Raw genomic sequence first — 12360 nt, 5'->3', positions numbered from 1 at the left:
CTTGTATTCCGAGGGTTCTGGTGTGGATGTGGTTCAATCTGGCCTCTAGGCACGAAGGGATAGTGGGGGAGAGGCGAGACTGGAAGAGAAGAGTGTGGCACAGCTTTGTCTTCATGTCGGAACAGCCTTGCAACGGGGCGGCTGGGGGAGGACCCCAAGGTGGGCTGCCCAGTCTCCATGCAAACTACTGAATAGAATTGGGCTGCAGCTGCTGCTTCTTCAACTGGAAAGGTGGCTGTGAGGCTTTGTATGTGAGTCCAGATCAAAACACACCTATCAAGAGTGATCAAGAGCCCGGCCAAGTGGATTGCAGATGGGTGAAGGAAAAAAAACCAATTTTTTTTTTCAAAAAAAATATAAAGGAAACCCAAAGAGAAAATGTCTCATGTGGAATTCCCTGCTTTCACTGTAGTAAGGCTGCTCAACTATATACTCCTCTTTGGCCACACACAAGATGAACTTTCAAATACAACCTGTACTTCGAATTAATTTATTCCCTGCGAGGCTGGGTAGGCCTCGAGCCGAGACACCCAATAACCTCCACCCTCACTCTGGGTGTCCACACGATACAATAGTGAGGGAGGATGAAACCGTGAGTCCTTAATCCGAATTCCACATGGGGCAGCTCTGTTCAGCAATCATTAATCAGGAGCTTACAAGGTGACTGAATACTGGGAGACAGCAGGCTTGGGGAATGAGGGAGCCTCCTCTCGAGGGTTGTGATACCAAGTGACAGGGAGACAGACATGTGGGACCGGCCTTGGAAGGCCACCGACCCTCCCAAGGTGTACTGCCCCCTGGACTGTCTTGGCGGGGATGGTGGCCGTTCCTGGTGCCAGGTCCCTCTGTGCCCGTGTGGTCGCTTTCAAAGCCACAGGACACCAGCACTGCACTCCCGGGTCCCACTGAGCACTCTGAGTTCTAGACTGTCCAGGTCCCTGAGAGGGATATGGGGGATTCTGCTAATGTGTGGTGGCTCAGTGGGATGCTGACCTAGAAGGGGGATCTCTAACTGGTGGGGTGTCCGAGTCACTCAGGTGCCCACGAGCAACACTGGCCCCTCACCCCCAGGCAGGCCATGGTCAGTGGAAGCCTGTGTCCTCCTCCCTGCCCGCCAGATCTGGGGATGGGGCCTTCAGGAACTCCATGCCATCCTCTGCTGCCGCCTCTGCCCCTCTCCTGCCCCCCACGGAGTCAAAACAACACGCTCTCTTTGTGTGTCAAATATGTGTTCCATTTAATTAGAAAAAAATGGCAATATCTTGAGGGGCTCCAGAGACACATGCTTTTCAGTCCCAGCTACGGAGAGGACACATACTGGGGTTTGTGCACACAGCCGCTTTCCACGGGAGGTCTGTGCCAAGGAGGTCAGCCCCAGTCCTCTGCCCAACAAGGCCCCTCCAAGCTGGCCAGGGCTGGGGGCCCGCTTCTTTGGTTGGCTGGAGCTTCCTCTGCCGCTGGCTGGATGAAAGCTTGGCAGGAAGGAGGGTCTCCCTGCAGCCCTCCTCTCAGGACAAGGGAGGCAGAGAGGAGACATGTCAGCGGCATGAGCCTCCTGCTGCCTCGGGGGTTGCAGGCCGTGTTATTTAACCCGGACTTCTGTCTCATCTCCCAGGAGCCGAGTGACAAGGTATTCGTCATGGGGTGCAGGTGTGGGCAGGAGAGCAGCTGGCGGCCAGCCGCTCCGGGACTGTCCTGTGCTGTTGAGGTCCACGTGGAGAATCCCCTAAGCCCCTCTTGGCCAAATGAGAGTAAATAATATACCAATATAAACAGGGCCTCTCACCCTCTCGCTTTATTAAAATGGCACGTAAATATTCAAAGAGCATACTGATCTCTTCTTGGGCCTGCGCCTCCCTCGCCGCAGGCTCATGCGTTGAGTAGCTCATGTTCTTTATCCGTTCTCCCGATAGCGTCAGGATTTGATAATGGGTCGAGGTCCGCGAAGAGGCTGAACCAAGCAGTCAGGTCTGAGGAGGCCTTGGCAGGCTCTGGGGAAAGAAGAGACCATGTCAGCCCGTGCCCATCTCAGCCCGCAGCAGGCTCGGCCCAGAGATAGATCCACGACCCTGCTGGTGTGTGGGGGGCGGGATTCCATGCCCTCAGCCCACTGCCCTCCCCAGCACCAGGCTAAACCACACTTCTAAATCATGGCCTTAGCTCTGTGAAGAAGTACAGCGAGGCAGGACGTGGGTGCAGCGATTTATTTGCTAACCCTGTGTGCTTTGCAGCCCGCCAAACTGCTGAGACCCTTAGATGCTGCCGTTTCTCTGCAGCCAGGGAATCTAATGGTCATTTTAGCATCAGCAGGAATAAGGAAGCGAGGGGTTACCTGGTGGCCACTGAGGGGGTCTCTCCAAATCTTCGAGGCCAAGATAAATAGCAGGGTCACAGTTTTATGCCTTAAGAACAACAGGCCTGGGAAAAGATGGGTCCCCAGATCCACCTTCTTTGTCCTTCTCTCAGTAGAGGAAGGAGGACCCAGGCCATCGCCTCCTCTTCCAGGGTGTTCTGATCCTGCCTCATGCCCCTGCTTCGTGCCACCCCCCTCTAGTCTTCAGCTTTCCTGGAAAATTCTGTTCAGCTGCTCCTTCACTGAATCACCTGCCCTAATATCCAGAGTGGCACGATTAAAGAGCCAAATTACTTTCCAGATGACGAGAACGTTTTCAAAAGAGTGCCTGATGCAAAGGATTCCTCAATGAGTTGGGGGTTCTTCTCTCTATAAATAATTCCACATGGGAATTCACTGGCTTGATGGGCTCCTTCTTTTCCACCCCACCCCCAGCTACCACAGGTGGATACATAGAAAGCACAGAGAGAGGTTCTCTGACAGTTATCCTTTCAGCTCTGAGCATTCCTAGCTCTGAGCAGCTAGGAATGTGTTTGCCATCTGGCTGAAGAATCTCCACACAGACAGGCAGGGCACATTGCTAAAAGTGGGTACTATGGAGTGGTGGAAGCATCTAGTGGGCAAATACCCATACAGACAGGTTCTTAATATTTTTAATTAAGTGATACTGAGCCATTAAGACCATGTCCTTGTGACTTTATATTGCCAATTTCCTCTCCTTTCCTTTGGTCCACCAAACCCCTCATCGATACATAACTTTGACATGAGCATTTATTAATAAAAAGCATTTATTCTAGAGATAAGACAACAGCAAACCAAACTAGTTGGTACGATGTAAAGTTAATATTACATACATCACATGAATTGTGTTCCATATGCAGCTAGCCATCAAAATCCTTGGTGTGTTTTAATTTAGAATTCGATATGCCAAAAACAGTAACAACAAGTTTCACAATGGAGATGTTACTGGTGCCCGCTCGAGCATATTGATGAACGAGATGACAGGGCTACAGTGCTACCATTCAATACTTGAGAGATCTCCAAACCGTTTGACTGGGGTTGGGGGGAGCATTGCTTTTAAAAAGGGGATTCACTTTCTTTTGGAGAACCCTATGGCGGAGGGTATCATACAAGGAAATGGATGGACCAAGACTGATTTAGGAAGATTTATCCCTATTCTTGATAGGGAACATCAAAATATCTTAAAGATGCCTTGGATGAAAATGTCCCACACATAAACTGGCCTCTACTTCTCACCCTGCAAAGAGTCTTGTGCAGGCCCAAGACCGTGGGCATGACCCTTCCCTGGGACCAGGTGTCTGTACTTTGGGGCAATCCTCACCTTTCCCAGACCTTTGCTTTCAGAGGGGGAAAAAACAGGTGGAACTATTTGCAAAACACCTCAGAGGACTGAGTGGGAGCACTCTGTAGTAAACTGAGAACTTCCCTGGGTCAACAAAGGTATGTGAGTGAGGCCACAGGAATGCAGAGAGGGCCACAAATACAGTGTTTGTGGGGCAGCTGAGCAGATGATCTCTTTGAGGGCCAGGCCCAGGAGAGACCAGATCCCATGAGCTGTCACCAAATAAGGCCGTCTTCTTCTGACAACTCTGAAACCCGGCTCTCTCAGAGAGCACTCATTAAGTGCCTTATTTGGTGGTGGTAATGGCATTTTTAGCAAGGGGTAACAAAAACTTAGTGGCTTTTCCTATTTTGCGGTTCCCATTCAATTTCAGGGAGCAACCTAGTCGCACAGAGATGATGTTAGGTTAATCCTCGTTACATCGAATCAAGAGAATTATAAAGTAGGACATGAAGCAAGGGAAAAAGTCTGAATCCGCCAATGCTAGACTTGTGCACAGACACTGCTTCAGCCTTTGCTTTAAGCCCCAGGCCTCAAATGAAAACCAAAAGAGAGAAAATAGTCTTAGGTTCGTAGAAAGCCAGAAGGTATCATTCCAGTGCAACAAAATACCATATTACCTTTCCATGCAGGGCTGTTGTCATTTGGACTGCTTGTCTTTGATGCTGGCCATGGAGGAGAAGGAAGACTGATATTGCTCTCTGACCAGCCTAATATTCAAAACCAGAAGTCATTAGATCTAGAGGAAGTCAGTCACACTGACCCACCAGTTGCTGGGCAGACATGACTCTCCCAGAATCAGGGGACACCATGGCAGCACCCCCCAAAAAGGAAGAGGGTGGTATGTCAAGACTCTTCTCCTCTGTTCCTGAATGTGTATTAGGGCGAACTTCCTACATGTAATCAAATTTAAGTCAAAGGCATGAAAATAGGTTGAATTTGGAAAAGCAAACCAGAAACTTCAAGCATTAAAATGGGTTTTGCTTTTAGCAGTCTGTATGCCCATTTTTATTCTCAGGTAACATCAGTTCATGGATACAAGCAACAAGTATCTGTTGCCTTCCAAGGAAATCAAATGTCTTGTTCTTCTGTTTCCAGTGGGGCAAGCTTAAATGAACACCATAAACTGTAGAAACAGTGCAAGCAGCTGCAGGGCTGCTCTACTTCCGATATGATCTAGTCCACTTAGTTTCTACACAAATAATTTGTATTGGAAGTTAATTAGCACATGTAAATAAAGGGCAATTCAGTCCACCAGAAAGGAAAAAGATCATCTGAAGGTTACACCTTCCAAGATCAGGGATTTAAGGCAACTGTCTTACATCCAGATGACAAATTCCAGGCAATTCCTATAGTCCCCAGAGCGTCACCAGGCATCATGCCTAAACACAGAGCCTGGAATAGCCCCTGACCACCACCAGGTTTGGGCTCAATTCCTTGCTCCCCCAAAAAAACCACAACGAATACACTCCACTTTATTAGCCTCTAAAGTCCAATATGTGCTGATGTCCCCGGTGCTCACCTGCCTTTCTTGATTAAGAGGTATACAGTACTAGGGCTGGAGTGATAGTACAGTGGTTAGAGTATTTGCCTTACACAAGGCTGACCTGAGTTCAATCCCGGCACCCTATATGGTCCTCTGAAGCTCACCATGAGTGATCTCTGAGCACAGAGCCAGGAGTAAACCCTGGGGATAGCCCTATATCAAAACAAAAACCACAAAAGGTATATAGCGCTTTCAAAGGGGACAAGCCTTTTCCCCCTTGCACTTAATATATGTGCTAGATGTTTTAGCCTGGCTCACATTTAATGCAGAATGTTGCCATACATCACTTCTTAACATCTGCTTTAATTCCTTTGAAAATCCTGTCTTTTCTATGAAACAATTTCATTTTCTTTCTTTCATGTGTTCCAAAATACCTAATGCAATACAGGCCATGATGCATGGATGCATTGAGACACAAGACAATGAGTCACTCTTGGGTCTACCATAGTTAAAACTGTATCCTCGGATTGAAAGGCTCAGGACACAGAGTTTACAAAAATGTTCTGTCTCTTGATGAAATGGCTGAGTTTAGCTGGGCCAGTGATAAGGAACTTCTGGAGTGAGAAAGTCATAAAAATGACCAGATTTAGTGCCACTCATTCACCCACAAGTCTAAAGTTAAAAGATACGGACTTTCAAAAACATGCTCACACTTTATTTGTTGCATTTTTGTCTTATCACCTAGAGCCTTCCTGGAATTTGGGAGTCATGAATTTTTTTAATCTTTACATCTTTTAGCACACAACTTGGCATGAGACGGGTGTGCAAACATATGACTATTGAATTCAGAGAAACTATTGGAACACTCTTTGAAACTGTGAGGAGTATACTTATGGAGCAATATGAGATGGAAAAGCGTCCTCTGGCATACCCCGGAGGACTACATTTCAGACAAGTGGCACACAAATTTTTCAATGAAAACTACAAATTTCAAATGAACCCAGGAGGCTTGTGATCTTTGGATTAGGTCAAAAACAACAGGAATAAGGAGTTTTAATTCTTCCTCTAAAAGATACTTGAACATGCACTTAATGGAATTAATAAGCCAGAGAATCATATTTATTTTGTTCTGTTTTGTTTGGGACCACGCTTGGTGGAACTCAGAGATCACTCCTGGCAGAGTTTGGGTGACTATGTGGGATGCCAGGGATCGTACATGGGCCCACTGCATGCAAGGCAAGTGCCTTACCCACTGTACTATGGTTCTGGCCCAAAACATTATATTTTGAGGGGACTTTCTGAGGTTATGGAAATGTTCTGATACTAGAGTATGGTGATGCTTACCCGGTATAAATTTAACAGAAATCCTTGAACTAGTCTCTTGCAAGGGGTGAAGTTTATGGTATGTAAATTATAGCTCAATAAAGCAGTTATTAGGATGACCAATATTTTTAGTAATCCAGGAATAATCTCTCTGGTTCCTAGAAAATTGGCTCATTGAGTGTTTTCCTTCTAAACCCAACTCACATAAAGCAGTAGAAATGTGGAAAGTTAAAGTTGTGGTTCCATTGTGTGCCAAACAAAGCTGAGAAGGCACACTCTCTCCTGATACTTCCCCCCTGCCCCTACTACCCACCCACTTCCCCGCAACCAGGTATACTTGGGTCAGTTTGTGCTTGGCAGGACCCATGCAACCATTTTGCCAAGCCTTGCTGCCTGCCCATAATTCTCTCAAGAGACTGGTTCTTGAAATGTGGTGCCAACACCCACAGCCCGGGCGTCAACTTGGACTGCCTAAAAATGCAATTTCACTGGAGTCAGAATCCGTGGGTGGGGGCCCAGGAATGTAACGAGCCCTAAGTGAGGGGGTTGTTTTGGGGAGAACACAGGGGTTGTTTGGGGGAGAAATGCCTGGGATGGCCATCGAGGATGCTGTCCTGGTCAGAATCAGGGTCATCCTTGCTTCCAGCCAGAATTGGCAGGAGAGACGCCTGCCTAGGAAACAGAAGGCTCCCTATTAGGACCCTGCATAATGGATCCTGACTCTGTTTAAGCTCCTCCACACCACCAAGCTCTTAGTTATTGTTAATGGAAGCTCTCCCTCCCAGAGAACCAGAACTGGCACAGGAGAGGACACCAGGTGAGGAGGAAGCAAGCACCATCCCCGCCCTCCATCATGGTGTCAGACACACAGAGAACTCAAGGAAGCCCTTTCGCCCAGTTTGAAAATATGTGCCACTTTCATTTAAAAAGTAGCTGCAGAATGCTGAGAGAGAGAGGAAGTTTCAAAGCATTGGGGCTTTGTTTGTTTTGTTTTTGTTTCAAAGCATTCCCCCCAGCCCCCAACAGAGTATAAAATTTAACACATTTCTAAACAAGGTAGAAATAACAAGACACATGAAAATGGAGCTCTCCGGGGCCAGGAGAACCTCGCAAAAGGCTAGTGCATATGCTTGGCATGCCTGCAGGCTGACAGTGGGGCCCAATCCCTGGCACCATGTGGTCTCCATCCCGCCTGCCCGCCCCCAAGCATAAAAGAAGGGTCTCTCAGTAAATAATTGGGAAGAGCCCCTTTGCACAGTAGGTGTGGCCAAAAATGAAACAAAAACAACCCACCCCCAACAAAAAACAAAATGGTGCTCAATTCTTTACAAAATGAGCACGCCCCAGAAGCTATAAAACATCTGCATATCAAGTCTCTTTTCATAATATGTTGATGCCTCTCACTTAAAGGGCTCTACTGGCATATGCCTTTATAGAGACAGTGCAAGCTAATTGTATTCCTGATTATGGATTTTTAAGTATTATGCACCTAAACCGATGAACTATTCAAGGGAAATCTACAATCGGTGAATTTGGAGGTGCTCTACAGTCATGAAGGATGATGAACATAAAGATGCTTTGGGACCGGGGCTGGAGTGATAGCATAGCAGGTAGGGCATTTGCCTTGTATGCGGCCGACCTGGGTTCGATTCCCAGCATCCCATATGGTCCCCTGAGCACCGCCAGGGGTAATTCCTGAGTGTAGGGCCAGAAGTAATCCCTGTGCATTGCTGGGTGTGACCCAAAGAAAAAAGCGAAAAAAAAAAAAGATTCTTTGGGACCTAGAACAATGGGGACAGCATACCTCAGGCTTTAATAAAGACAAAGGGGCATTAATATTCCCTTGCTCCATGGTGCGGAGTAGAGACCACGGCCAGTCTGTGGGTTTCTTCTTTCCTCTGAATGGCTAATAAACATCAGTCTAACAATTTGTCTATAGTACATGAGAGGGGAAAGAGATGTTATGGCTGTGACACCAGCTATAAATTTTTTTTTTAAAGCAAATATCAGGTTCAGTTACAATTGCATTCTCGCTCACAGCACTTTGGGAATTATTTAGGGAAGGGCACAAGGAGGGTAATTACGGACAGGATCCTAAGCCAGATTCCAAATGTCTTGGCTTCTGTCAGGAAAAAGATAAATGCTTTTTAAAAGGAACTTAGTGTTGCTAATATTCCAGTGATTGCCAGGGACTGTTCTCTAGGTGGTGTGTTAGGTGGGAGACACTTTTTAACGTGAAGGTGGGGCTAAAAAGCTGTCTGCCATCTCAAAGTAATTGTGCGGAGTGAGGGCTGGGGCAGGGCGGGGGTTGAGCGCACTCAACTCAGGGAACAAAAAAAATGAACCCTGCTCAGTCCTTTGATATGTCAACTGTGCTACCATGTGCAGGAAACACATATAAAATTTTATTGGCGCAATCCTACTCCCTTTACTTACATCAGGGAAAATATAAATCAGCCAGAAAAAACACGGGCCTGCTAGGGCAGCACGAGAAGCCAAAATACCTCCAGTGAGTAGCCCTTCACTAAGTGTGCAGTTTCACTAACTGCACCAGTAAAAGCCCGACGAGGGAGCCCTAGGGGTGGAGGTGGGGTGTCTGTGAAAGAAAGAGGCTGGGAACACCCCCGCCACTCTGGCCAAGCCCCAGTCCACCACCTGCACATGTGGCCTCAGAGCCCCAGTTTCCATACCAGCAAAGTAGACAAACACTTCCTGGCTGGCTGGCTGGCTACAAAACAGCATCTCGACATGCAGGCAGGGAGTTGCACCCTCTAGTATCCAGCTAGAGAGACCAGAGTCTGGGATTTTGAATAGCTCTGCAGACATCAAGCATCACGCCCTCGTCATATTATTTTCTTTTAAGCTAGTAAGTAGTTCAATGTCACTTGCTCCCTACCCTCCTTGCCAAGGACCCGGAATTTTACAAACAGGTGCTATATCAAGCTCTGTTCTGGAAATGTGGCAGGAACAATATAAACAGGGACCCAGCCCGTGACAACCCACAGGGAAGAGTCCAGAACATTAACTTGCCTTCCGAATAAATGGTAAACTAAGATGGATGATAAAAAATATGTTGTGAAGAGAACTGGGAATGGAGACATCTAATATTGTCACTGCAGACAAGGGGGTCCAGAAAGGCTTCCTGGGTGAAAGGTCAATGAAGCTGAGTCCCGGAGGAAGGGCTGAAACGTTATCAGGCCAGTCGAGCTCCAGGGGCGTGCAAGTGGGTGCTGGCTTCATGGGGAGGCAGGAGCACATTCCAAGGCTCAGTAGTGAGGGGAGTGTGGGGTGTCCTGAAGTTCAATATGGCCAGAGTCCAGTGTACTGACATGATACATAGTTCTCTGGCAGAACAATGCCATGACGTCGTGAAATTCCAGGTATGGGAGATATGGACAGGGGAGGAGGGGCCAGATCCCAAAGAATCTGGTTGAGTCCAGATGAGGAATTTAGACCCTGCAAGTATGGTCACTAGACCACAACTGCTTGGTAAGTCACTAAATTTTGCTAGGCTCCCTTGAATCTCCCATCCATACAATGAGAGTGGCTGTAAAGGCTTCTATTGCTTATAAAAAGGCCCTTTCTATGGATTTGCCGAGAGCCAAGAGACCCACAGTGCCCCTTCTGCAGCAAGAGCTGCTTCTTTGGTTGAACAAATGAGTCCAAGGGCTCACGGCGAGAGTGCCTGCTCTCATTCACACTAGTGCTAATTCACCCCCCAGTCTCATCCTTCACAGGACTCATTAAAGTCCTGGAAATATGAGTGACATGGAACCAAGCTGAGCCAGGAGTGACAAAAGGTGGGAATGTGAACTTGACCCAAAGCTTGACCTGATGTTGGTCAAACATGGAAAGCCACCCAGATGGTACGCAAGACAGAAAAAAAAAATACCAGAAGGAATTCAGCACTGCGTTTTTGGGAGACTAACTCACCAGACTCCTAACTGTGGTTTTCTAGATCCTAAATTAAAAGTTGTCTCCCTGCACTTACTATGAGCAGATGGAAATCTTCTCAGTATCATCATTTTTTCAAAATTAAAATTTGGATAGGGGCAAAGGCTTGAGGAGAATCTTCAATACGAAGCCTACCAGCCTCCCTCAGTGCCTACCTCAGGCAGCCTCTCTGGCTGGCTCTCCCCCTCCCCTTTCAAGCGGCCTCGGGAAGGTACAATTTTCTCATCACCGTATGACACAGGAAACCCAGCTCGAGCATGCTGGTAACTTCAGAAAGTCTTAGAAATCCCAGCTAAAATTAACTCCTTCAAATTTTCAGCACTACTTGAACCTACATGTAAAAGCCTTTGTTTTGCTCTCTAAGGGCTTGAAGTAGGAGGGGAAGGAAGACAGAATTGTTCTTGTACTAAATCTCCCTTCCTTTTCATTCCCCCAGAGTGCCTAGGAGCAGGAGGTGGAGGCCAAAGAGAGGAAGGTTGGGGGGAGGGAGCAGCAGAGATTCTGGGGAGAAGAGAAAGAGCAAGAGTGAAGAGTCGGAGGAGGAAAGAGAGGGAGTGAGGCAGGTATGGAGGAGGAACACTGTTCGTGGGGTCTTGGTGGCTAGAGCCTGAAGCATCCTCCTTATCCTTTTGACATTCCAAGGATAAAGCCCCAACAGTCCCACATGGACCATCGAGCCCCAAGCAGGAGCTTGAGGTGATTTTGTAGACAATCTCATTTTCAGATTTCTCTCTGGAACATCATCCAGGAACCCTGTCTCCCCACACCTACATTCCTGCCCCATGACAGCCAGGCCGTCTCTGTCCCTGTGTGCATCCTGGGCCAGCTAATTAGTGCAGGTTCTGTACTTCCGGGAACAGAAGAACTTGCTGGAGGCTGCACAGGGAGGCTGTGGAACATTAAGGTCCAAGGCAGAGAATCCTGAGTCAGTTGGCTCAGGGCCAAACTCTGATCACCAGCTATGTGATCTTGGACAGATTCCTTAGCCACTCTGATCCTGTTTCCTAGACTATACAGCAGAGATAAACATTCATCTTTCCCTTTCCCTGGTTTGCAGGGCTGTGGGGAGAAGTCCTGAGGGGAAAAGAGTTTACACTGGATTACATGTTCCATTAAGGAAGCAGGGAGCCTGTTCTATTTGTAACACATCCCTTGTGAAGGTTCCCTGAATTAGGGTAGATTTGTGGGTGCGCCTGCTGGGAACCTGTAGGTGTGGTAGAGGTTGAATGAGTTGCTTCCTCTTTCAAACACTTAGGTTTGACTTTTTTTTCCTGTTATTTTGAGTTCCACAGATTTTCAATGTGTAGCTATTGGGCATGCAAAGGAAACAGGATAACTCAGAGATTACAAAATAACTGCTTTTAACATTGATCTTGACATAACCTCAGCTTAAGAAAGGAAACTTGTAGAGGCCGGAAATATCCTTTGAACCGGGTACATCAGACTGTGGCCACATTGCCTAAGAGGCTATGACCCTCCCTGATTTCACCTGAGCCAAACAAAGGCTTAAGTTTCTCTAGCGGGTCTGGAACCTCAGCCTCTGCATATCCTCTTGAAGTGCATCACCCTTTCACTCAGCAATCTCAAGTTTCGGAGTTCTTTCTGTAGCCCACCACTGACCACGATGGACACAGCTTCATCCGCCCTCATGGCATCAGCACAAAGGTCCCAGTTCCCTCAGTCCTGATCCTCTCACCTCTTTCAACCCATTGCTGCCATCACACCTTCTCCACACAATCGAGATATTGGCAGGTTCTCCTACCTTGCCTCTCTTCCACATCTCTGCCCTCTTCCTACCTCACCCTTTTCTCTGCAACATGGGGAACTTTTGAACGAACTGTGATTTGCGTCTTTGTCATGATTCTGTCACCTTTCTCTTCG

General features: G+C 47.4%; 1 protein-coding gene across 9 annotated transcripts in view; it reads right to left on the bottom strand.

The window, feature by feature from the left end:
- Positions 1 to 1199: 1199 nt before the first annotated feature.
- ICA1 (islet cell autoantigen 1) overlaps positions 1200 to 12360 on the bottom strand; it is a 158941-nt gene continuing 147780 nt past the window's right edge. For all 9 annotated transcript variants that reach the window (XM_055138441.1, XM_055138463.1, XM_055138451.1 and 6 more), the window contains one exon: positions 1200 to 1991. In XM_055138441.1, the coding sequence (XP_054994416.1) occupies positions 1870 to 1991 (122 nt within the window). In that variant the 3' untranslated portion in view covers positions 1200 to 1869. The remainder of the gene's footprint in view (positions 1992 to 12360) is intronic.

The sequence above is a fragment of the Sorex araneus genome, chromosome 1 (genome assembly GCF_027595985.1).
Source record: "Sorex araneus isolate mSorAra2 chromosome 1, mSorAra2.pri, whole genome shotgun sequence".
NCBI lineage: Eukaryota > Metazoa > Chordata > Mammalia > Eulipotyphla > Soricidae > Sorex > Sorex araneus.
The sequence above is the reverse complement of the archived record's forward strand: the minus strand, read 5'-3'. Positions and strand labels throughout refer to the sequence as shown.